The 25873-nt window shown below is 41.7% G+C and overlaps 1 protein-coding gene across 22 annotated transcripts in view; it reads right to left on the reverse strand.

The window, feature by feature from the left end:
* The window catches only part of DLG1 (discs large MAGUK scaffold protein 1), a 530809-nt gene that overhangs the window by 221369 nt on the left and 283567 nt on the right, over positions 1–25873 (reverse strand). For all 22 annotated transcript variants that reach the window (XM_077487456.1, XM_077487444.1, XM_077487440.1 and 19 more), the window contains 4 exons: positions 21023–21192; positions 16830–16966; positions 13508–13652; positions 5424–5547 (listed from right to left, as the gene is read on the reverse strand). In XM_077487456.1, coding sequence (XP_077343582.1) covers positions 5424–5547; positions 13508–13652; positions 16830–16966; positions 21023–21192 — 576 coding nt within the window. The remainder of the gene's footprint in view (positions 1–5423; positions 5548–13507; positions 13653–16829; positions 16967–21022; positions 21193–25873) is intronic.

Here is a 25873-nt window from a genome sequence, read left to right on the forward strand (position 1 = left end):
TCCTTTTATTTTTTATACATCATGGGGGACAGAGTTAGACTAATATTCATTACCTACTGGGTTATACTCCATCACCAGGTGAATGGACACTGGTAGACCAAAGATCCTCAGACATGAAGTGATCCCCTATATAACCCCTCCCACACAGGAAGCACTTCAGTTTTGCAGCAAGCACTGAATCCTCTCAAAAAGAGGGGAGGGGTCTCTGTGTCCCATGATGTACTCAAAGAAAAGTATTTTACAGGCAAGTATGACGAAAAAAATCCCATCTTCTTTTTCATACATCATGGGACACAGTCAGGCTAAAATGAATCACCTAGTGGGATGTCCCAGAGCAATAACCTTGAGGGGAGGGAGACACCCTGCCAAACAATAGCCATCAGAACGGCAGCCCGCAGTACACTGCGGCCAAAAGCCAAATCCTTGGGGGCTCGAACATCCACTTGATAAAATATTGTGAACATATGCACTGAAGACCAGGTAGCAGCCGTACGAATCTAAGCCAAAGATAACCAAGGGCGAAAATCCAAGGAGGTTCCTACACCCCTGGCAGAATGAGCCCTCATCCTAAAAGGGAGGAGCTTTACGTTTCAGACCGTAGGCCCGAATAACTAATTGATGGACCCAATCGGCAATGGAAGCTGCCTGCCCTATCTTGGGTCCTTTTGGTAAAACAAAAAAGCAGTCTGATCCTGGGACCTCTGCAGATCTAGACAAATAAATCTTGACTGTCCGGACAACGTTCAAAGAATGCAGTCGCCTCTCTTCCGCCAAACAAGGCTAAGAAAAAAGGCGGCAAAATAATGTCCTGATTTAAATGAAAGACCGACACCACTCCACCACATTTATCTAAAAATATACAATTGTCTTAGGGACACAGGTGTGGCCACCACAGACATACAGGCCTCTCAGATATCAAACACAGCTAATTCTCTATATTGGGTACTAATTCAATCGTAATTTAAAGGGAAGCACAAAAACCGCAGGGCATTCTGCTAAGTGATCCAAGCTAGGTAATGGTTAATATTCTGAGTTCATATCACGGACTCCAGTAAGATGACCTTTGAAAATTAGTAATGCCCGATTTGCATGCGAGATATAAAGTCTCCCAATAATACAATCCACATCGATTAGGCACTGAATTGAAGTAAAACTTGACAGTAGCAGCTGGGGATGGGCTAGTGGATTCTGACTAGTACAGGTGGGTGTATATGCATATATGTAAATCCCAATTGGTCAAATACATCTCACCACTTCACCATTCCACCAAAATCCACCTCGTCTGGGTCATAGGTGTAGGACAGGTATTACAGCTGTCTTTGGGCTAAGGCCGAACCATTAAAAATAGGGAGATACCCTCCTCCAATGGTCAGCGTGTCCACTGAACAAAAAGTGCCGTGTGTCTGCCTCTGGGCAGATCTGCTGGTGGCTGAGATATTCTGCCTTCCAGTTATCTACTCCCGGTATATGGACTGCCGATATAAAAACGGCACATGTCCCTCTGCCCAGGCTAGTTCAGCGCTGAACTACTGGTACTGCCTTGGTGGTTTATATAGGCCATTGCAATGGCCTTGTTGGCCTGAACCCTGATAGGGCAGTCCTGAAGCTCCACCATCCAGGACCATAGGGGCATACTGCCTGTAATTCCAGGGCATCAATGGGCAGGGTCTGTTCTATCTCTGACCATTTCCCCTGAGCTGTGAGCCCTTCTAGGTTTGCTCCCCAGCCTGAGAGACTGCCATTTGTAGTCGGTACTCTCCAAGTAATCGGGAGAGAGGAATTTCCCTTTCGCAGGTTCTGATCGTTTAGGCTTAAGCTAGCCCAAGGAGATTAGCAAATTGGATAATCCAGGGCTTTTCCTCTTCTGATCCAGGCCAACAAGATGTCTTGTTAAAAAAGCCTGGAAACGAACTGGGCATAGGGCAGTGATTGATTGGTTTGTGCAAAAGTTAAAGCATCTAAACTATGGGATATATTTATGGATTTTTTTTTCTAGTAATGGCAGCGACTTATAGCAGGACTGCGATATTGCGGCAAACAAACTGGACACTGGCACTTTGGGGGGGGGGGGGGGGGGGGGGGTCAAACGAATACAGTAATCAGTGCTAAAAATATTATGCACTGTCACTGTACTAATGACACTGGTTGGGTACGAGTTAACATCAGGGGCGATTAAAGGGTTAAGTGTGTGCCCAGCCACTGCTTGTGTACTGAGTGGGAGGTGACTAGAGAAAGGCAATGATCCATGTTCTTGTTTTTACTGACAGAATGGTGATCTACCTGGTTTACACAGGAAGATCGGCATTCCAGCTCTCTACCTAATGATCGGCAGGTGCCAGCGGACAGAGTCTGCATTACCTTCAGATCAGTTCCCGCTGTGATTAGTGGGTTGCCGGCAGCACACATGCATGCCCCAGACCCGAAAGTGCAGGATCACGTACTGGGTACGTGATACTTTGCAGGAGAGCCGCCTTGCCACCCATTATGCAAGTTATATGGTCCGCAAAGCGGTTAAGGTCATTCAGGTATCCCATGATGTGGATTCCCTGAGATCTTCGAGCCAGAAGAGAGAGTGCAGAAGAGAGCCCCAATGGCAGGGTAACCAAATGAAAGTACTGGTCTCCCATAGCAAAAAGTGTAGTGTGTGGGAAAATAAGGGATGTTAAAGTAAGCATCTTGGATGTCAACTCATGCCAAAAATGTCCCTGATATGAAAGAAGCAAAGACAGATCTTGCGGACTCTATGTGGAATTTTCAAACATGCAGATATCCAATTAGGAATTTTAGGTCTAAAATGTGGGCGAAACCCTCCATTCTTTTTTGGGACCATGAACTGGGATTATTACTCCTTGTGCCTGGAGCAGATTCAGGGTTGTCCTCAGGTCTGCCTGTCTTTGAATTGAAGCTGGCAGATTGGAGGGGTAGTGATAGAAATTACATTTTGTTGATCTGTAAAAGACAGAGGGCCCAGAAATAAGAGGCATCTCTGATTCAAACTTGAATACTATACTAATTGCTTTGCTTACTCCACAGGAGGTGGCAAACCTTAGTGATTACCATAGGGTTGTGTCCTATTGACTGGCAAGGGCACTATTAAAGGACCATCTTTGTCAGCAGCTGCACATTTTCTGGACTGAGGGATTTGTACCTAATTGCAGGGGAGCAGAATAGAAGTTTGCATAGGATTTTATAAGTCAATAAAAGGCTCAACAGATATATGTGAACAGCATAACTTTAGAGGATGAGAAACTATGTACAAATGCACATGAATCCATTAGGAAACGCACTGAATGGACAATCACATGTAAAGATACAATACGCTTTGAAAAATCTATATTTTTTGCATTATTAATGAGATGATGCTTAAATATATTTAAATATCTTAATAATTTGCTAATGTGAATTTTAACATTGGTTGAACCTTTTCCCTTAAAAATGTACAAGGAGTTTTAAATCTATTTTTAGTACAATTAGTAAAAAAAAAAAAATGTAAAACTTTTATTAACGCAATATATTTTTGTTTGTTCTACACACTTAAAATTGGGGTATTTTTGTATTTAGGCTTGGGACATGGTGTGAGATACTGTACATGTGATATTTCCTCCAAGCACAGTTTTAACCTGTAATATAAAAGACTTTACAGGTAAATCAAAATTCCTATTATCTCCATTATACAGTATAGGATTTTTATTCATTGACCATGGCTAGTACCCAAGGAATAAACTGAGGTTGGTGCAACAAAAATAGGAAACAGAACTGAGAAACAAGCCCACAAAAAAAAAAAAAGTGACAGAACCAGACCAAAAACCCTTTGATATAGACTAGGGCTGCAACTAACGATTATTTTCATAATCGATTAATTGGCTGATTATTGTTTCGATTAATCGGTTAATAACCTTAAAAAAAAAGAATAAAAAATAAAAAAAAAAAGTGGGTCAAATCGACTTTCATTTTCAACCACAGTGATGGGAAAATTTGGAAGTAGAAAACTTCTTAGTCAAAGGAATTTTCAGACAATGTATGTGGTTTTCATTCAGAAAGGACTCATGTTAAAAACAAGTGAAAGTTTCAAACAAAATTCTTTTATTCAGTGAATGTACAAAGATTTTTCGTCTGAATATTCTCACCTGAAAATTTATCTGTGTGGCCAGCATAAGGCTTGGTGCACACCTATACAGTTTGCTTTTGATCTGTTTCTGCTGTGCTTTTTGCTGTACATTTTGATTTTTGCGCACGTGATTTTACTGCAATTTAAAAAAATTTTGGGCAGACTAAAAAACACAAATTGCTGCAAAAACGCATTACTTGCTTTTCTGCAGCTTCCCCATTGAAGTATATTGAACCAATAAAGCACCATTTTGTGGTTGAAAGTCCCTGACCCTTTCAGATATGAACGTGTCCCATAGGAAACCATGTAAATGAACTGTAGTGTATTTCTGCAAAAAGCACCATAAAAACGCAAAAAAAACATAAAAACATAAAAACATAAAAAAACATAAAACATAAAAGCATAAAAACGCATATATGTGAACCAGGTCTAAGATGTTTAGTAACACAATGGGGTTAACAAAAACTAAAATGAGCCCTTTATAGTAGAAAAAAAAGCAAATAATCACTACTGTAAGGGGTTCATTTTTTTTACTGTAGGACTGTGAAAGTAAAATTTACAGTAGCGCTTGTTTTTTTTGTACTATAAAAGGGCTCATTTTAGTTTTTTTAACCCCATTATGTTACTGGCCGATTAATCGATTATGAAAATAGTAATCGATTAGTTGTCGATTAACTGATTGGCTGTTTCAGCCCTAATATAGACCCTTTGCTCAGTAATGTCAAGGGGAAACAGATATACTTAACCAGTCCTCCACTCCTCCCCACAGTTAGATCAGTCTCTGCAGTATTTGCAACCCTGCACTCTAGGGTCCTCAAGACTATTGCAGGGTTCACAGTCCTGCTCTGGAAGTGTGAATGCTGAGACAGTCCACAGTGTCAAATGACAGTAGCAGTGTCATAATAGTACATTGCTCTGGGACAAGGGAACAACCATCAGCCTAAACAGAGATTTGAGGCCTGATTTCTGTAGGCCCTTTGCAGAACGTATGCTACTTGGCATTTTTGAGCCAGCTTATTGTGAGCAGCCAAAGCTAAATAAGGGGTACCCAAAGAATGGAGGTCAGGGTGGACAGAGTTTTGCTATAACCCAGATGCTGACCGTGCTGCTGTGGCATGCAGAGAAAAAAAAAGCAAACAGGATGCGGACAGTGGCCTGCATAAAACCCATCATGGTCTATGAGTCTTATGACATTTACTGTAGTGTCTGATAAAGATAAAATATACATAGTATTTAGGGAATATCCATTTACGTTTGACTTTATGAGCAGTTAAACACAGGTACAAAACATCAAATAGCACAAAAATGTTCCTACCGTGTTAAATCATCATCTCCAAGCATTCCTTTTGGAACAGGAGAGTATCGGCCTGGGGAGGGAGGTAACGGATGCCCAAGAAAACTAGGTGAGCTGATATGGTTATCAACTTGCGGAGAATATGCTGCAATAAAACAAAATGATTAACTCACAACAGGTCTGTTTCAGTTTTTCTGGACAACGATTTGCTTATGACCAGATGCTAAACCAAAAAAGGTGGAAACAACATTACACGGTGCCTCCCATTTAAAGCAGCTCTCCATGGGGGCACTCGAGAAGAGGAGGAGCCAAAATCGACACCGGGGGACCCCAGAAAAAGGAGAATTGGGGTTGCTCTGTGAAAAACCTTTGCACAGAGTAGGTAAGTATGACTTTTTTTTTTTTTTTTTATAAAACAAAGCTTTACAAGCACCTTAATTACAAATATTCAAATTTAAGTTTAAGTTTACGAATTTAGCAGAATACAACTGTGTATGGCAATATAGCAATCATACAACTCAAAATAAATTAAAACAAAAAACAAAGTTCTCAAGTTTAAGACTATCGGTTATATAAATGTCAAAATGTTTTCAAAAACCATGGTTAAACCAAACAGAGCAACTTACAAATATCAAAGAATGAGGACCGCTGCAGAATAATACAACAAGCCATTGAGGATCAAACACCAAGACAGTATGATAACTACAATTACAAAACACAGTGGAAAGCCTCCAGGAGCAAGGAATAAGCAAAGTATATCACCTTGTTCAAAGAAGGCTCAACAAAGGAGGTCCATTGAAAGGTGTAACCACCTGCACTGCTCCGCCCCATACGCAGTCATCCAGGAGACTACATAGTAAGGTTGAATAAAGACACCAGTCCAACCTAAGTGAGTTTCTACAATTGTCCCTATGCCTGTACATTGCACACTCACATTGGTCCCTACCCTCAAGGAGCCCACAATCCAAAGTCCCCATTCATATACTAGGGCCAATTTTGGACAGAAGTCAATTAACCTACCTGCATGTCTTTGCAGTGTGGGAAGAAACCGGAGTACCCGAAGGAAGCCCACTCAGGCACAGGGAGAACATGCAAATTCCAGGCAGGTAGTGTTGTGGTTGGGATTCGAACCAGCAACCCTTTTTACTGGTAGGTGAGAGTGCTAACCACTACACCACTGTGCCACCCTAGACTCTCTGCAACACACTGTGTACAGAGCTATTCCTTCATCTGACAGCACTGCTATCCAAGACTACAAGTGTGAATACAGAGAAGCCCCCATGTTGGGGCGTGTTGATTACATGTCTTCTTTATTTTAATTCAGCGAGTTGCCAATTTTAACATTAAAGCTTTCAATTATACTTAGAATGTGCATCTCTTTGCTTGTTTGTATAATACTGTACCTTCTTATTAATCCCCTATGCAAAGAGAGCAGATAAGCCTTAAAGCGGGATTCCACCCTAAAGTGGAACCTCCGCTGATCGGATCCCTCCCCCCCTCCGGAGTCACAATTGACACCTTTCAGGGGGGAGGGGGGTGGAGATACCTGTCAAAGACAGGTATTTTCACCCACTTCCGGGCATAGACTCCCGTGGGAGTCTACGCCATTTCCTGCGCTGTCTGCTGGGACACACACGGGTCCCAGTGACAGCGCGGAGATTTCCTATTGCGCGGCGCGGCTCGCGCATGCGCAGTAGGGAACCGGGAAGTGAAGCCGATTCGCTTCACTTCCTGATTCCCTCACCTAGAATGGTGACTGCAGCAGCCGAGAGATCGATCGGCCTCGGCTGCCGGCATCGCTGGAACCCGGGACAGGTGAGTGTCCATTTATTAAAAGTCAGCAGCTGTAGTATTTATAGCTGCTGGCTTTTAATATTTTTTTTTTTTTTTGGTGGAATCCCTCTTTAAGCTGTTTAGAGGCATTTCAAACACCAAAGGCAGTAACACGCGTTTAGCCGCTTTTTGTTTACAGGCGTTTTTTATTTTTGGCTATTTTGAAGAGAAAAAAAATGTTTATCAAACGCTTCAAGGCGCAAACGTGGCTAAACGGCAGTTTTTAGACGTCACGTTAAATCGCTCAGGAGAGCGAGAATAACATCCCATGTACATGAAGCCTTACAGGGGATAGGAGCGACCCACTGAAAGGGATAGATAATTTTTCTCTCCAGATTTGAGCTTTAAGTTAATTGTATATGTGCAGAGGACAAGCATATCATTTTTAAATGTTTAAAAATCTTACAAACAAACCCTGGGCAACAAAAACAGAGCATAGACTGAACATGTAAAAGCAGGTGATCCTTTAAGGCAAAACTATTGTAACAAAACTAAGGTCTGCATCTGCTCTTCTCATTTTCTGAAAAATGCTAGCTGACTTTCTGAAGAAAGGGAGCTACTTGTATGGGTGAAGATGTTACATTTTCATACAAGTCCAGCTGAATGTGACCAAATACTAGTAGTTATACCATGACCTGGGTAAACGAGAACCTTCAGATATAACTGACTGGTTATGTGGATTTACTGACGTGAATGATTACAAACAGATGTACATCAGGAAAAAAGCAAACAAGGACAGAAGTCTATCGGCATACTTCTTCTGGGTCCGTAATTTAAAGAAATAAAAGGGTTAGCAAAACAGGCAAACTACTATTTCCAGAGCTCTTAAATGCCAGCTCATATGTTTCTCTCGTGGCAAGCCTCCTTTAAGAAAAAAACATATATGAAAAGAATCAAGTACATTCAGAGGTAGATAGCTCAAATTATGTGCATTTCTTCACTTTTTCCCAACCCTACCAACCTAAATAATGGTCAGTGAAGCCATCAAATAAAGATTCAGTATAGATCCTTAAGCTGTCACTGTCCTTGTTTTCTGTACAAAAGAGCAGCTGTGATCTCTAGTAGTCTCATGTAATGTGTTCAAAGTCTGTCTCCTAAATCACTCACCCAATCTCAAACTACTATAGCTGTTCAGTCTGACCATCTCTTGCAGCAAGCAAGGTCATCGCCTGTCTGCAGTCTGACAACTTTCTGTAGCAATACCGTCACAAAATATATGTGTGGCCCTTTGATGATGCCAAAACTACACCTGAGGCCATACATTAAATAAAAAATAAAAAAAAATGAACCACTGCTCCACTAGAGGGATCTTCTGGGTAAGGCAAGAGGGGGATTTCCCATTCATCATAAGATATAGTCTATATCGTCTTGCCCGGCGCTCCCTGAGAGCAGCACCTTCCACAACACAACAGAATGCGCACAGAAGATGGGACCTACAGGCCGCACTGAAAAGAACAAACTATTGTTTTTCAAATAAGGTACAGACCCCCATTTCATTTTTTCTCTAAGCTGCAATAACAGGAGTAGCCAACGTATCAGCACTGTAAGTGCAGAAATACGGTAAAGTATACCTTGACTTACAAGCAAAGTTCATGTAGTTAGTACACCCTCCCCCATCCCCTAACCACTGCAGTAATTAAAAAAAAAACCTGCAAGGTAAACTTACTTGCCTTACCAGCATCTGTACTGCAGAGGGGGACATCACTGTCATCCAGCAAAAATCCCAGGAATGTTGATTATGCCACATCTAGCAAGATGAAATTAAGACACCATACAAGAGTTTCTACAAGCAAGATTTGAGCTACTTAGGAACCCCCGAAAGATAGAAACATTATCCTTGCTAGGAGTTGTGGGTGGAAGTGAAGGCAAGCCAAGTATACTAACTTTTTAAAAGCAGGTTATTTTCTTTTAATAACGGAATGTTTTAGCATGGCAGTGATGGCGCTTTGTGAATAAGTGAAGCGGACCTTGCATTTTTAGTGCAAATTCCACTTGAGTGGCCAATAGCAACTGTTGGGAGAATACATTACAGAAGAGTGGAGATTTGCTTATATCTTTAGTTTTTCTTGCTTTGCATCTTTCTATACTCTGCTTGAATGCCCAGGCTTGTTACAGGACTAATCTGATTGTACAGTCTCCTTCAGATCTACCAATAACTTTGAAGTGCATGGAAGCCTGACTGAATACAAATTAAATCAATAGATTGGGTAGGTACTACAGTAAAGTTTTGTCAAATCTAAAATTGATTATACAGTCCAATTGGAATTTACATGGTGAGGTTAACAGTGGAAAGAAATTTCCTTGGCATTCTTTGGAGTAGAACATAAGTAAGGACAATATCCTGAAGAGTAGACCCCCATAGGCAAGATGGATGTTTTAGGCCTTAAGGCCTAAAACTTAAACCCCCCCCCCCCGAACCTGTGGGGGGGGGGGGCTGTATGAGATTCACGCACAAGATATTGAGCACAGTTTATTATACACAAATTGGGGTACCGTCTATTTTGCTACATGCTCCCTTAAACATACAAGCTAAAGTGTGGGTATAGCATAGTACATATGTGTATGTGTATTTTTTTTTCTTTTCTGAGTTGAACTGGAAAGACTTGTGACTTTTCAACCAGCTCAACTATGTAGCTGTGTATTAAATCCTCTTATCTTTTACAACCATGGACGTAAACATCTTAGCCTCTGATCTGCAGTCGCCAGGATGCTGTACATACAATCAGTTGTGACACCAGCCATTTAATGACTTGCAAATTTAACTGCAAGCATATGCAACTGACAATTCTCAATCACGGCATGCCCTGAACGCAGGGTTTTGGGAAACCCATTTAAATCAACGGGCTTAGTATTGATTTAAAAAAAATAATAATAATGCTGGCTACAGTTTTAGGTGTTGGTTACAAATTTAGTTGCTTTTTACGTGCTTAAAATCCTACCAAGCATTCCTTGCTTTGTAATATTTAGGAGGGAGCTTTAGAGTAATGCTTAACATAATAAACCCTGTTTGTACTGTGCAGGCAGATCTTCTTCAGATCTTCAGACATTATCGGTTGTAAATTATATTTGAACACTGTCCTAACAAAAAAGTTTAAAAATTTAGTAGCCGATGTCCTGCATTGTTTGTTATTGAGGGATAGCTCAGCAGGTCCCCAGTCTATGTGAGGACAGAGCTACTAAGATTGTATGGAAATTCCTGAAAACTGCCTTTTCCCTAGGAACATCTGTTTTTAGGAAATAAACATTTTCTTTATTATTTTAGGTATGCTGATTTAATAGGGGCACAAAAAGTGAGGCATTTTCAAATTTGATCTGAAATGTGAAATATGCTTTAACGCGACAGTGAGAAGCCAAAGGTCTCTGAATTGGCCTTGATCAAGGACAAGATTTGTCCTTTAAATACTGTTAGATGAGGATCCAGACCAGGTTGGAGGAAGGCCAGAAAAAGGTCTGCTGGATTACTTTCTAGAACAAAAGTTTGTTGACTTTCAAAAAACAAGTCCCTCCATCTCGATCCTACAAAACAGATGAAAAAGAAAAATTCTGAGACACTTGAAACACTTCTTGAAGTGGAGCCCATTCCCTCGGATCCAGGTGCAGTAAGTGTCCCACACATCCTAAAAGGAGACTTTTCAGGAGATAATATGGCAGAATGTTTAATGGGCTTCTGCCTGGTACCCACCTCGGTTAGCTCTGTGGGCAGGATTAAAAGGCAGATATACCCTTTCTGGCGTCACCCTCCATGATGGGTATACCTCGCAGGGGGTCTTTAGAGTCAGGGCTCAAAAAACTCTTTGCCATCCAAGTCACAGCTGAGGAGTCAACTGATCCAGAAGCTGCAGTAGGAGCTGCAGAGGCTATAGGTTTAGTTCGGAATCTCGATGAGACAAAAAATAATTACCAGAGAATGAGCAAACCTTCATAACAGTAAGTTAAACTTCTCTCGGTAGATGGAAGAAAAAAAAAAGAAGAAGCCTAGCTGGAAGTGGGATGGATTATGTAGAGGGGTGTCCCTGCAGCCCTTTTTTGGCAGTGCCCAATCAAAGACTCATGATCCTGTGTCCCATATTGCATAACTAAAGGGTATACACAGAGTTTTTCGTCTTTTTGCTCAATCAGCAACTTTTTGCTGCATGCCCTGATTAAATGCTGTATTTTCATCAAGACTGTTCGACAGAAGCCAGTCATTGTACTGTACCGAATTTCCATACGTATATACACAGCTTAATAAAATGTGTTAGTACTAAATCATAATATTACAAGCAGGAAAGGAAAAAATTTGATCATGTACAGTATCTCACAAAAGTGAGTACATCCCTCACATTTCTGTAAATATTTTATTATATCTTTTCATGTGAACACTGAAGAAATGACACTTTGCTACAATGTAAAGTAGTGAGTGTACAGCTTTTAGAAGTATAAATTTGCTGTCCCCTCAAAAAAACTCAACAGCCATTCATGTCTAAACCGCTGGCAACAAAAGTGAGTACACCCCTAAGTGAAAATGTCCAAACTCGGCCCAATTAGCCATTTTCCCTCCCCGGTGTCATGTGATTCGTTAGCGTTACAAGGTCTCAGGTGTGAATGGGGAGCAGGTGTGTTAAATTTGGCGTCATCGCTCTCGCTCTCTCATACTGGTCACTGGAAGTTCAACATTGCACCTCATGGCAAAGAACTCGGAGGATCTTAAAAAAAAAAAAAAAAAAAAAGAATTGTTGCTCTACATAAAGATCGCAAAGGCTAGAAGAGGATTGCCAAGAACCTGAAACTGAGCTGCAGCCCGGTGGCCAATATGATACAGCGGTTTAACAGGACAGGTTCCATTCAGAACAGGCCTCACCATGGTCGACCAAAGAAGTTGTGCAAAGAGGTTGTCTATATGAAAAAGGCATATGAGTGCTGCCAGCAGTGCTGTCTGGATCTGATGTGGTGCCAGCCTGACTGGATCTGCTGTGAACTGCAGTTCTACTCCATCTCCTCAGCCCAGCATACAGGATATGAATGAAACTTCTTTCCTCCATGCGAGTGGATATTGTTGTTTTATGATATATATTCAGAGGTACCCCTCTTCCTTGTTTTTATTCTAGCTTACTGGAACCAGCTTCTGGTTTTCTTGGTGGCTGCTTTGACTGACCCAACGACATAACTCACGAGCGTATATATGTGTACATATATACAACCCTCTATCTTGGCCCTTGGACTATTGGGTACGGTTTTCTGAGGTATCTGTGTATTGCACCTTTTTACTTGTTTTACGCCAGCATTGCTGCAGAGGTTGAAGGGGTGGGGGGCAACCTGTCAGTGCTTAGACCATACACTGCATCAAATTGGTCTGCATGGCTGCCGGTGCAGAAGGAAGCCCACAAACAGTTTACTGAAGACAAGCAGACTAGGACATGGATTAGTGGAACCATGTCCTGTGGTCTGAGACCAAGATAAACGTATTTGGTTCAGATGGTGTCAAGCATGTGTGGTGGCAACCAGGTGAGGAGTACAAAGACAAGTGTGTTTTGCCTACAGTCAAGTATGGCGGTGGGAGTGTTATGGTCTGGGGCTGCATGAGTGCTGCTAGCACTGGGGAACTACAGTTCATTGAGGAAGCCATGAATGCCAACATGTACGGTGACATACTGAAGCAGAGCATGATCCCCCTCCCTCTGGAGACTGGGCCGCAGGGCCGTATTCCAACATGATAATGACCCCAAACACCCCTACAAGATGACCACTGCCTTGCTAAAGAAGCAGAGGGTAAAGGTGATAAACTGGCTAGCATGTCTCCAGACCTAAACACTTTTGAAAATCTGTGGGGCATCCTCAAATGGTAAGTGGAAGAGTGCAAAGTCTCCAACATTCACCAGCTCCGTGATGTTATAATGGAGTAGTGGAAGAGGAATGTGAGGCTCTGGTGAACTCCATGCCCAAGAGGGTTATGGCAGTGCTGGAAAATAATGGTGGCCACACAAAATAGACATTTTGGACCGAATTTGGACATTTTCGCTTAGGGGTGAAAACACCTTTGTTGCCAACTGTTTAGACATTAATGCCTGTGTGTTGAGTAATTTTGAGCTGACAGAAAATTTACACTGTTATACAAGCTGTACACTCACTACTTTACACTGTAGCAAAGTGTAATTTCTTCAGTGTTGTCACATGAAAAGATAACATTTAAAAAAATGTGAGGGGTGTACTCACTTTTGTGAGATACTGTAGGTGTTCTTTTAATAGGCAGTAAGTTACGTGTTACTAAAAAAAAAGTAGTAACGAAAACTCACAGTTGGTGATATCTGGTGGCGCATAACTGTCATTCATGAACATGGTAGTAGGTTTTGCCACTTTAAGATACACAAAGTCTGATGTGTTTTTCAAAGCTGTCACAGCTTCTTCGTGAGAAACATCCTCCAAACACACAGAATTTACCTGAGGAAAAAAAGAATAGTATTTTTAAGGATAGTAAACCTGAGAAAAAAATAGACTTCAGGCAAGCTATAGATATTTTTTGAATAAAGCAAGTTGTATAAGTTTTTGAGTCTTGCAGGTTTGTTTACAGATATATAATGACATACACAGTACAACTAAATCTTTTTTATAATCTACTCGCATTACCATATTTTGCCAACAATGGGGTATTAACTGGGGGATAAATCCACCAAGCTTGTTCACTTTAGCACAACTCTGACTTTAGAAAGGCTAAATAGAAGTGCACATTACTCAAGAGAAAAAGGAAAATTACTGCTCACTGAGCATGAAGGATCCAAGTGAAATTCTGCTGTTTCACCCGACCTTGAACTGTTAGGGCAAAATTGCTTTGTGCACGTTGTGTTATTTAAGAAACTGCCACCAAAACAGAATGAACTTCCAGGTGACAGTATATTAAAGCAGATAGTCATGAAGCTTGGAAATAAAATCATGTCTTGTAACTAAATTAAACACGAGAAACAACCAACTACTTGTAAAGATTTCCAGCAGGCTTGAAGATCAATACAACTTAAAGAGGAAGTAAACCCTGATGAGTTTACTTCCTCTTTCATTCCCTGCAAAGGTAAAGCATAATGGACTACTATGCATCGCATAGTAGTCCATTATGTGTCACTTACCTGACACAGGAGCCAGCGATGTCAACGCTGTCCCCTGTAGTCCAGCGCATCCATCTTCTCATGGGTCTCGCTGTTCCACCGCTGTCATTCGGCGAAGCTGCGATGACGTCACTCCCACGTGCCGCGCTCAGTGCGCCACTGTCTACGGCGCATGCGCCGTAGACAGTGGTGCCTGTCTTTCGGCAAATATCTCCTAAACCGTGTAGGTTTAGGAGATATTTCTTGGACCTACAGGTAAGCCTTAATCTAGGCTTACCTGTAAGTCAAAGTGTGTTGTAAGGGTTTACAACCACTTTAAAACTTAAGCTTTAGTGAAAAAATATATATTTGTTTTGAATTAAAAAGTGTCCCTTGTGTTGGTGGCTGCTGTTTTTCTTGAAATTTTCAGTCCTCTACCCCAGCAGCTCCAATCATCTGGTACAGCAGTGGTAAATACGAGCGGTTGCGCATGTCACAGGCACTCCCTCAAAAGTGCTAACTAGGACCACCTTTTCTGCCTCCCATTCATAGCTATACTATCAGTGTCCATAACAAAAAGCTCTCTTTGAATGGAAGAGGTGGACGTTTCACTCACTTTTGAGTGCCGTTGATAGGTGCAGCCCCTCAACAACCCCCGTAGCACTACAATATCACAGCTGTGGGGGTAAACAAGCAGGACAAAACTCTGGATAGCCGCACACTGGAAAAAGACTTGAAATCCCATCTTTAATTGAAACAACGTGGGTCACATCAAAACAAAATCAAGAAATCCACAGCAAAAGGAATAACAGGATACAGGAAATGCTGATGCGTTTCGCACCGCAATCAGTGCTTACTCATAACTGTGGGGGTATCATGGGGCAGCAGCCATTAGCCTAAGAGACACTTTATATTCATTTTAAATAGCACGTTCGTGATATAAAATTGAAAAAAATTTTTTACTAAAATCTTAAAAATATTAGGGTCTTTTTACACAGGCCTCATTAGTTCAGTCACAATTTTTGCTTAAAAAATTCTGATGAATAAAGATTCAGGTTACATCAGTTTGAACATTCAGTTAGTTCAGTTGAACTTCGTTTGCACTTAAGTTCACATGTGTCTTTGCAGCTTCTTTAGCTGTTGAAGAAAACTTATCAAAGGAATTTTGCCTTACCTGTAAATTCCATAGCTTGACACAGGTATAGGTACAAGACACAGGCAACGTATTCATAGACCCAAGGTTATAGGTTCATACATCCAGGTGATTGGACACCTGAATGGCAAATTTTTTGAGGCCCTCCCCTATAACTTCTAAGGCTACTTTCATACCGGGGCTGGCGTTGGCGGTAAAGCAGCGCTATTTTTAGCACTGCTTTACCGTTGTTTTAGCGGCGCTATTCTGCAGTTATCGGGTGATTTTATACCCCGCTGGCAGCTGAAAGGGTTAAAACGTTTTGCTGGCGCTGCCACATTGATTTCAATGGGCAGGGGCACTTTAGGAGCAGTGTATACATCGCTCCTACAGCGCTGCAATGATACTGCTTGCAGGACTTTTTTTTTTTTTACAATTCTGGAAGTGCACCGCTCCATTGTGAAAGCACTCAGGCTTTCACACTGGAAAGACAGGAGAGGCTCTTTACAGGCGCTATTTTTAGCGTAGCGCCTGTAAAGTGCCTCAGTGTGAAAGTAGCCTAAATCCTCAGTTTGTAGCAAGCAATGTAGAGTAACTAAGGAATGGAAAGGAGAGTATCCTCTGTCCTGTACGGCAAGCTATGGCATTTACAGGCAAGTCAAAATTCCTTTCATCTTAAAAGCAGATCTCCACCCTCCAATACACAATTCCTCTCAACTCCTCTTCTGCAGGAATGGGGCATTTTTTCATTTTTTTTTTTTTTAAAGAAGGTTCGCCGCTCCCCGCATATTTAGCTAGGCGTGGGGGTGAAGGATCCTCTAATCATGCAGCAAAGGACACAGGTAAAGTATTCAAAGACCCTGGGACGTCCCCAACCAATGCATGATAGCAGTAGGTAGACAGGACTGTGCCAACAGGACCAAGGGTCAACAGACCCAACTACAGAGTGCCACTATTGGAATCTTGTGGCTGAAAGCTGTATCTGTAGAAGATTGGACATGGATTTGGTGAAAAGGGAGAATAAAAGAAGGTAAGATTGTCACTTGAGGGAATAAGTTCCAGTGATCAGACTTATTATCCATCGTGTGATGGTGGACTTGAATACAGGGAGTATATCCTTTGTGAGGTCCTGAAGACAGGACAAATAGCCAATCTATCTGCTCAAAGCTGACGTTAGGCAGTCATAAAGGAGTTCATGATTTAATACCGGTTAAGAATATATGAATAGTCTGGCAACATTTCTACTTAAAAAAAAAAAGGGGGGGGGGGGGGGGGGGAATATATTAACACATTCAACACAGCTTTACCATGCTGTCTGTACTATTTGCTAATTTGTGTGTTCAGGCAAACATTTGTTGTGTGATTATGCCGAGACGGTTATCTGTTACAAGCCTAGTTATGCATACTTACTGCTAGAAGTTTATCTCCTATTTGAAGTTTTCCATCTTTATGTGCTGCACCTCCTTCAATTATTTTAGTCACATAAATACTATTGTCACCAGGGATGTGTTGGTTTCCAACTCCACCAGCAATGCTGAAGCCAAGACCTATTGGAGACATTTTATATAGAATTCAGATAAAATTAATTTTGAGAATTTTTTTTCAGGACTGTAACACCATTAGAGCATAAAGTAAAACCACCATACATTCATCGAAACTCACCTGGTTCACCAGGGACTGGCCAAATTTCAATCCGTGTGTGGGTATGGAGGGTTTACAGAAGTAAATCTACAGATTGACTTCAATACAACTGCCCTTTCAGGCTATAGCCTGCAATGCATATCAGTGTACTCTGATTACTCATTTATGGGCCACCTAAGTGGAGTATGCAGGCTGTTTTTTTGTCTTACTGAGGGCAGGTGCAATTTAATATACAAATTAACAGTTTTTTTGACTTAACTGACATTTTTCTTAGAGTACATCAGAGGACAAAAAAAAAGTGTTAATACTTAGACTATTTGTTTATGCACCATCTCAAGGTGATTGGACCTGGACTAATCAAGGCTGTAAGTAGACTTGCACAGCCCTAACCACATCCAAGGTTTTGGAGCCCAACAAAAAGGAAGGCAACACTATGCCCTGAATCAAGTGAAAAGTCGAGCCCACTTGGGCAAAAAGGAATAACACCTCAAGATCTTGGCATTGTAAATGCACAAGAAAAAAATAAAAAATAAAATTTTACAGGACAGAGCCCCAAGCTCAGACACCCTCATAATCAAGGTATGAAAGGAAAGGAAGAGAAATGGATAGGTTCAGTGTCCTCTGAAGAACAGACAACACACGATTGAGCTCCCACAGAGTTAGCGGGCAGTGTACTGGTGGAAAAATGTCAGCTACCCTTGTACAAATAGTCTGACCAAGGAATTGGTGCCCAACAATCTCCAAAAGAGCAGTGCCAAGACAAAAATCTGACTTTTTAGTCTCCTGGGCAAAGGTCTTGTCCAGTTCTGGTTGAAAAAATGGCAACACTTGTGCCACAGAGTACGTCCTGGGATGAAGCTTTCCCTCTTTATCACCGCACAGAGTACTTTAGTGCAAATTATGAGAGAGCTTTATGGCCTTCAGCAAAAGTGGGTATCATGGAGTCTGCAAGACCCCAGACTCTCAGTACTTTGGCTTCAACAGCCAAGACATCAAAGCCAGTCACCATGAAGCAGGATGGAACACAATACCTTGAGGAGGATGGTCTTGCAGGGCCCATAGAGAGTCAGATTGAAGTCTATGTCTGAGAACCACTCCTTCCCGGGCTAACTCAGATCAGAACTAACAGAATGTCTTCCGTCACCATCCTAAAAAACAGAAAGGGTAGAGCTTGGGGGGAGAAATCCAGATTAACTGATTCTACAGAGTGACTAGGGCATCTACAACGAAGGCCTGACGATCTCTGGATCTGTGTACTGAACAGACTGTAGTCTAGGACTCCTTCCCAACTGACAGGCTAGTGTCCATCATCTGTATTTTACAGATCACAAGAGAGCATTTCGCAGATTCTAGCACCAGACTTGATAGTCACCACTCCAAGGATAACCTGATTTTGGTTTTCAGAGACACGGGGCGATACAAGGACAAGGTCCTTTTGTCCCAGTCAGGATGCAGAGATGCACCCTCACAGATGGAGATGGAGAGGCATTCCAGGGAATTCAACTATTACTCCTTGGAATGAAGGGTCTGAAGCTTTTCTTGGGGAAGGAAAACTTGTGCCAGTGCCATATGCACAACAAAGCTCATAAATTCCAACTGGCGCAATGGCTCCAGGATAGACTGAAAGTCTTGCAGGACTTGTACTGTCTGCTGCACATTGCCGGCCAGCTATCCCAGAAGGATCCCCTGGCTTGCAGAACAGCCAAATTTGGGACCACATTATTTCTAAACATTCTGGGCGCCATGGCTAGGCCTAGGGGCAGAGCCACAAACTAAGACTTTTGCCCATAACAATGTGCAAGTCGCACCAATGAAGCAGATATATAGGGAACAGGAGGTAGGAAATCTCTCAGATGAAGAAAATCAATGACCTTATAGATTTCATACAGAACTTTTAAACATGTAAGAACTTAAGTACTTCAGAATGGATCGCACACTGCCATTTAACTTGGAAACCAATAGGTTAGAATAGAAAAAGGTGGCTCTGGAACAGGTGCAATGACCCCTGAGAGCACAATTGGTCCAGCGCAGCAAACAGTTTCTCCTGTTGGGTGCAGTAAGCACATCAACATGAAGCATGGAGGAGGCAAAACTCCAGGTTCCGGCCTTTGGACACAATGTTTTGAATCCATACGTCAGAGACATCTCAGATCCATACAGCTTTAAAGCGCCCTCTAACTTGCAGAAGTGGGTGCTGATCTCCACTAGGAAGTTAGATTGTTGCCTGTCATGGTGGGCTTGGGTGTGAAAAATTCATCCTATCCCTAATCTCTCCCCGCCCCCCCCCCCCAAACCCTTCTTTGTTCAAGACAAAGGTGGCTGTTGCCCTATAGCATTCTGCCGTTTCTTTAGAGGTAAGAATGTTCTTTCTTCCATTGATTTTTTTGGATAAACATATCAAGAGCACTGCAAACGAGGCATTCAGCCTCAAAAGTATGCTCTCCAACTGCTTCTTGCAGGGGAGCTCAGCTGACCTAAGCCTCCGGAAAGAAATGACACAGAATATCCCAGGGTCTTTGTGCAGAAGCACAAGTTTTCAAGGAGGAGCTCCAAGTGCTGTCTGGCAGATGAACCAGACTGACATGCTCTAGGTTCTGTAGCCATAGACCAGTAGTGGAACTTCCAGGGTCGCAAAGGTCGCACTTGCGAATGAGCCCTGGTATTCCACCAACGTAGGGGGGCCAAGCCCACTCGTTAAAACTATTGGTTGCTAGGAACCAATGTTCTGTCACTCTAAATGTTAGGAGGACATGACATACAACACATGCCTTGAGTACTTCAAAATATGTTTGATTTTCTGAGTGCATGGTATGCCAAGTGCCCACAACTAGTTTCGGAAAAAGAACGTAAGAAAAAAAAAAACGGTCTATTCCAGTGATGGCGAACCTTGGCACTCCAGATGTTTTGGAACTACATTTCCCATGATGCTCAACTACACTGCAGAGTGCCTGAGCATCATGGGAAATGTAGTTCCAAAACATCTGGAATGCCAAGGTTCGCCATCACTGGTCTATTCAAATAAAAACACATTAAAAAAAGTTGAGTTGAAAGCAACAGCAAAATTCTTAAAATTTTACATGTAGCGATTCTTCAGAGGATCAACAAATATTGATTTTTTTTAAATGATTTTTTAAGAAATAAAGTCAAGTCGGCACAGTCAAGTTAGCAAAAGAAATTAACAGAAGGGAGATAGAGACTGAGGAGACATGAATATGACACGCAGGGTATAACAACTGACTTATGCACAGATCATCGTGCATATTTATGATCAGCTATTGTGCACAGCATTATACATTATCAAACCTAAAATATCAATCCAAATGCCACATCATTTATTACCATTTCCTCATAAATCCAAACTGTTAAAAGGAATTAAAACCACAGACTTAAAAACATAAAAGTGGGGAAAAACACAACTCTATATACATTTTGTTTATCAAATGGAAGGCCATAGTTTGGGTAGCCTACTTTATAAGCTATTCTGATATCGCCCACCTAAAACTGTCAATGACGAGTCCTTCCATCTACTCTGAATTGTCATGCTCTGCAATGCGCTTTTCTTTTTGTTGCCTGGCAACCTTATCAGAGTGCTAAAGTGTAACTTGTGTCCACAACCCAGTTACAGGGAGCTTGCTTGAGCATGCCAAAATACAAGGGGAAAGATGTATGTGTCTGAGTACATATATAATTTTTTACATATCACATACAAAAAGAGAATACAGGCTAAAAAGGTATATGCAGCCATGTTAGCTTTGTTGTCAACACAAGGATCGTTAAACAGTCTGTTGCACAGCTCTTTCATCAACCAGAGGCTAAAACACAACCCTAAAAAGCAAAGCTTAAGTAGTGATGTATTTAGTAAGAGCAACTTGACATGTATAGTAAGTGGATTACTGCTGACTTAGGACTCCTGACAGGCCATTGTTTAGTGTAAAACAAGGTTAGCCTTGCCTCTTACTCACCTTTAGGCCCTTTAACAAGCTTTATTTCCATTATTTTCTCTGTGATCGGCTTTCTTCTTCTGACATATAATCGTACAATGGATCCTGCATCCTTTAATGCCTCAACGGCTTTGCTGTGTGTCACATCATGTACATCCACATCATTCACCCGTAATATACAGTCATTAACCCTGAGGAGACAGCAGTGGATATTTTAAGAAAGGTAATGATTTAATCCAGGCAAGCAAACCTACAGTTTACACCGATGACATGTCATAAGTAAAAGTGCATACGATTCAGTTATAAGACAACAGTTTTCTATACCGGATACTGTGGATCTTAACTTAAAACAATGTTTTAAAGAAACAAAATGTACAAAACACAACTCTACAGACAAGCACACAATGTGAACTAAGTTATCCTCTTTAGATACTGATCACCCAGATGGTCTCTCCTCATCCCCATGATCTAAGACTCTGGGAGCGACATCATAATGTTACTTCCAGTTTAGGGCGGATGTAAACTTTTTTCAGGGTAGAAGATAGATCTGGGGCCTTATAGAGCACAGATGTCTCCATAAAAAGGACCTGACATGCTTTGTCGTCATCACAAAGCAATAATTCCAGTGCAAGACCTTCTGTTACGCTAAACTGGTAACCTGTAAACATTTTTAAAGCTCTGCCTACGGAGATTGTTTAAGTATCGTAGTTTGACGCCATTCCATGTGTGTACACAATTTTAAAACGTGACACGTTAGCCATTTATTTACAAGCCATATCATCTTTTATATTTGAACAAAAAAATGGGATTATTTGTTGCGATTCTGCATTTGGCTATATGTTGTGTTGCATTGAAATTCCTTAAAAAGTGCATTAAAAAAAAAAAACGGTTTGAAAAAAAGTTGTGCAGATACCATGTGACAGATTGAAACTGCCATTTTATGCTCTAGGCTCTCTGTTAAAAAAAATAAAAATAAAATCTGGTCTTAAAAAGGTTAGCAGGGCAGACACTGGAGCTAGATTTGGATGCTCAGCATGCTCTTGTACTGAGCACGCAAGCGCTTCCATATGCAAACGTATTTTTCTCATTGGGGCCGATGCCATTTACTCGCTCAGCAGATGCGTTTATGCTGAGAGTTAAAGCCTGATACTGCCCTTTCCTGATGAGCAACCAATTAGTGCTCATGACACTGCAAGGTCTCTCTCCTCCCTCCCTGGTTGCAGTGCTGGAGACAGGCAGGGAGGGGAGGAGGTGATAAATGGCACAATGTTGAACATTAAAAACTTGAAGTCGCCATAAAGCGCCTTTCGTTTTTTAAAGCCCCAGACAATCCTAAAAGCACCTCTGCCTAATAAAAAACATCAACCCTCCACCCTATTTAAATAGTTTTGGTTAAAAAAATTTTTTATATCAGGACCTCGTTTTAGTTCCTTGGACAAGTAGTTTAACCACTTCCCGCCCGCCGGCCATCAAATGATGGCTGGGTGGCGCGGCTCATTCTGCGTGGACGTCATATGCCGGAACGACTGCTGGGGAGTGCATCATGCTGCAGTGTGTCAGTCTGACACACTGCTACACCGATCCCGGTAAAGAGTCTGATGGAGGCTCTTTACATTGTGATCAGCCGTGATTGGACATAGCTGATCACGTGGTAAACAGTAAGAGCCATTGATCAGCTTTTCCTCACTCGCGTCTGACAGATGCGAGTAGAGGAGAGCTGATCAGCTGCTCTCCTAACAGGGGATGCCCACCCAGGACCACCAGGGTTGCCACCACACTGGAACACCCAGTATGCCACGCTAGACCAACAGGAAAATGCTAATCAGTGCCCAGGCAGCTGCCAATCAGTGCCCATCCCCAATGCCTGCCACTGCGCGTATCACTGCCACGTTTTCAAAATATAAGGTCTTTTTGTTTGTTTAGCAAAAAAATAAAACATGTAGAGGTGATCAAATACCACCAAAAGAAAGCTCTATTAGTGGGAACGAAATGATAAAAATTTTGTTTGGGTATAGTGTAGCATGACCGCGCAATTGTCATTTAAACAGCGACAGCAATGAAAGCTGAAAATTGGCCTGGGCAGGAACGGGGTGTAAGTGCCCTGTATTAAAGTAGTTAAAATTCCACACCCTATGCATACAGCTTACATCCTTTTCCAACCCTTTATCACCAAAGCTAGACATGTCATACAGACAAAGCGTTCTGCCCTATATTGTTTAGTGTACTTTCTAACAGACAACTGTAAATCGTCTATTTCAGGTACTTGCATAGTGCCAATTTACACATTTACAGTGGTGTGAAAAAGTGTTTGCCCCCTTCCTCATTTCCTGTTCCTTTGCATGTTTGTCACACTTAAGTGTTTCGGAACATCAAACCAATTTAAACAATAGTCAAGGACAACACAAGTAAACACAAAATGCAATTTGTAAATGAAGGTGTTTATTATTAAAAGTGAAAAAAAATCCAAACCATCATGGCCCTGTGTGAAAAAGTGATTGCCCCCCTTGTTAAAACATACTATAACTGTGGTTGTCCACACCTGAGTTCAATTTCTCTAGCCACACCCAGGCCTGATTATTGCCACACCTGTTCACAATCAAGGCATCACTTAAATAGGAGCTGCTTGACACAGTAAGGTCCACCAGAAGATCCTTAAAAGCTACACATCATGCCGAGACCCAAAGAAATTCAGGAACAATTGAGAAAGAAAGTAATTGAGATCTATCAGTCTGGAAAGGGATATAAAGCCATTTCCAAAGCTTTGGGAATCCAGCGAACCACAGTGAGAGCCATTATCCACAAATGGCGAAGACATGGAACAGTGGTGAACCTTCCCAGGAGTGGCCGGCCGCCCAAAATTACCCCAAGAGCGCAGCGACGACTCATCCAAGAGGTCACAAAAGACCCCACAACAACGTCCAAGGAACTGCAGGCCTCACTTGCCTCAGTTAAGGTCAGCGTTCATGCCTCCACCATCAGGAAAAGACTGGGCAAAAATGGCCTGCATGGCAGAGTTCCAAGGAGAAAACCACTGCTGAGCAAAAAGAACATCAAAGCTCGTCTCAATTTCTCCACAACACATCTTGATGATCCCCAAGACTTTTGGGACAACATTCTGTGGACCGATGAGACAAAAGTGGAACTCTTTGGAAGGTGTGTGTCCAAGTATATCTGGCGTAGAAGGAACACTGCATTTCATAAAAAGAACATTATACCAACAGTAAAATATGCTGGTGGTAGTGTGATGGTCTGGGGCTGTTTTGCTGCTTCAGGACCTGGAAGACTGTCCGTGATAAAAGGAACTATGAATTCTGCTGTCTACCAAGAGATCCTGAAGGAGAATGTCCGACCATCTGTTCGTGTACTCAAGCTGAAACGAACTTGGGTTCTGCAGCAGGACAATGATCCTAAACACACCAGCAAGTCCACCACCGAATGGCTGAAGAAAAGCAAAATGAAGACTTTGGAGTGGCCTAGCCAAAGTCCTGACCTGAATCCTATTGAGATGTTGTGGTATGACCTTAAAAAGGCCGTTCATGCTCGAAAACCCTCTAATGTAACTGAATTAGGACAATTCTGCAAAGATGAGTGGGCCAAAATTCCTCCAGGACGCTGTAAAAGCCCCATTGCACGTTATCGCAAACGCTTGGTTGCAGTTGTTGCTGCTAAGGGTTGCCCAACCAGTTATTAGGTTTAGGGGGCAATCACTTTTTCACACATGGTCATGATGGTTTGGATTTTTTTTCACCTTTAATAATAAACACCTTTATTTACAAATTGCATTTTGTGTTTACTTGTGTTGTCCTTGACTATTGTTAAAATTGGTTTGATGTTCCGAAACACTTAAGTGTGACAAACATGCAAAGGAACAGGAAATGAGGAAGGGGGCAAACACTTTTTCACACCACTGTACATGTATTTTACATTGTACATTCACATCAGTGCCTGTCATCAAGGACCTTAAAGGTCCTTATATTCTTTGCAACATTTTAGGCAATAATGTAATATGTCAAAATACAGTCACGCTATAAAACTGATGATTAACATATTTAAATCAGAGAATCAAACCAAGTAAAATATGGTATTACAGTGACAACATAAATACCATATAATCAATTGTTTAACACCTGTGTACACAAAATCCAAGTGCAAATACACCAATATAGTCAAACAGTTTTTGAATAAAAAGTTCATGAACATTTAAAGGAATCATCTTCAGAAGTATTCAGATAAGAGTAGTAAATATAATCGCCATTCAGGTCTCCAAATGACACAACCACCTTAGTAAAGATGCAGGCTTATCACATGTAGTGGACCCTCTAATCAAAAAGGGCAGGTGAGCATGTTGCCAAACACCCTGTCCAGGGTATTCCTAAGACTCTCCCACTAAATCCACTCAGAGGAAAGGATATGGGCTGTACTTGTCATCTAAAAAGGCATCCAAGTCAGGCCGCAATCAACATGAAAGGAGAATCTCTAATTGATTTATTAAACGTATAGGTTGGGCTTACATTTTAAAAGGAGCATGAATCACATAATAAAATTGCCAGCCGGCTAATACAAAAAGCATCCCACACTTCTGGAACACGTAATGACGTCAGAACGTTGCTCCTCCCTATGCGTTTTGTCACACGTGCCCTGGACGTACAAAAATGGTCCGGATACCTGAATTTAAAACTGGAGTACAGGGACTGGCAGAGATGGGGTTAAACAGCAGTCCAGCCTTATGAACATTTCATCTGTAACATACAAGCTTTCTCAAACACACAAGCAAAATCGATATCCACAAAAGCTAAAAAGGTTTCCTGGATCTAGACACAAACTTGCGCAGTTTGCTGTTGAACCTCGAAGAAAGGAGGTCGAGATCTGCCT

The sequence above is a fragment of the Lithobates pipiens genome, unplaced genomic scaffold (assembly GCF_037356315.1).
Source record: "Lithobates pipiens isolate NorthernLeopardFrog02 unplaced genomic scaffold, aLitPip1_a1.2 Scaffold_18, whole genome shotgun sequence".
In the NCBI taxonomy this organism is placed as follows: domain Eukaryota; kingdom Metazoa; phylum Chordata; class Amphibia; order Anura; family Ranidae; genus Lithobates; species Lithobates pipiens.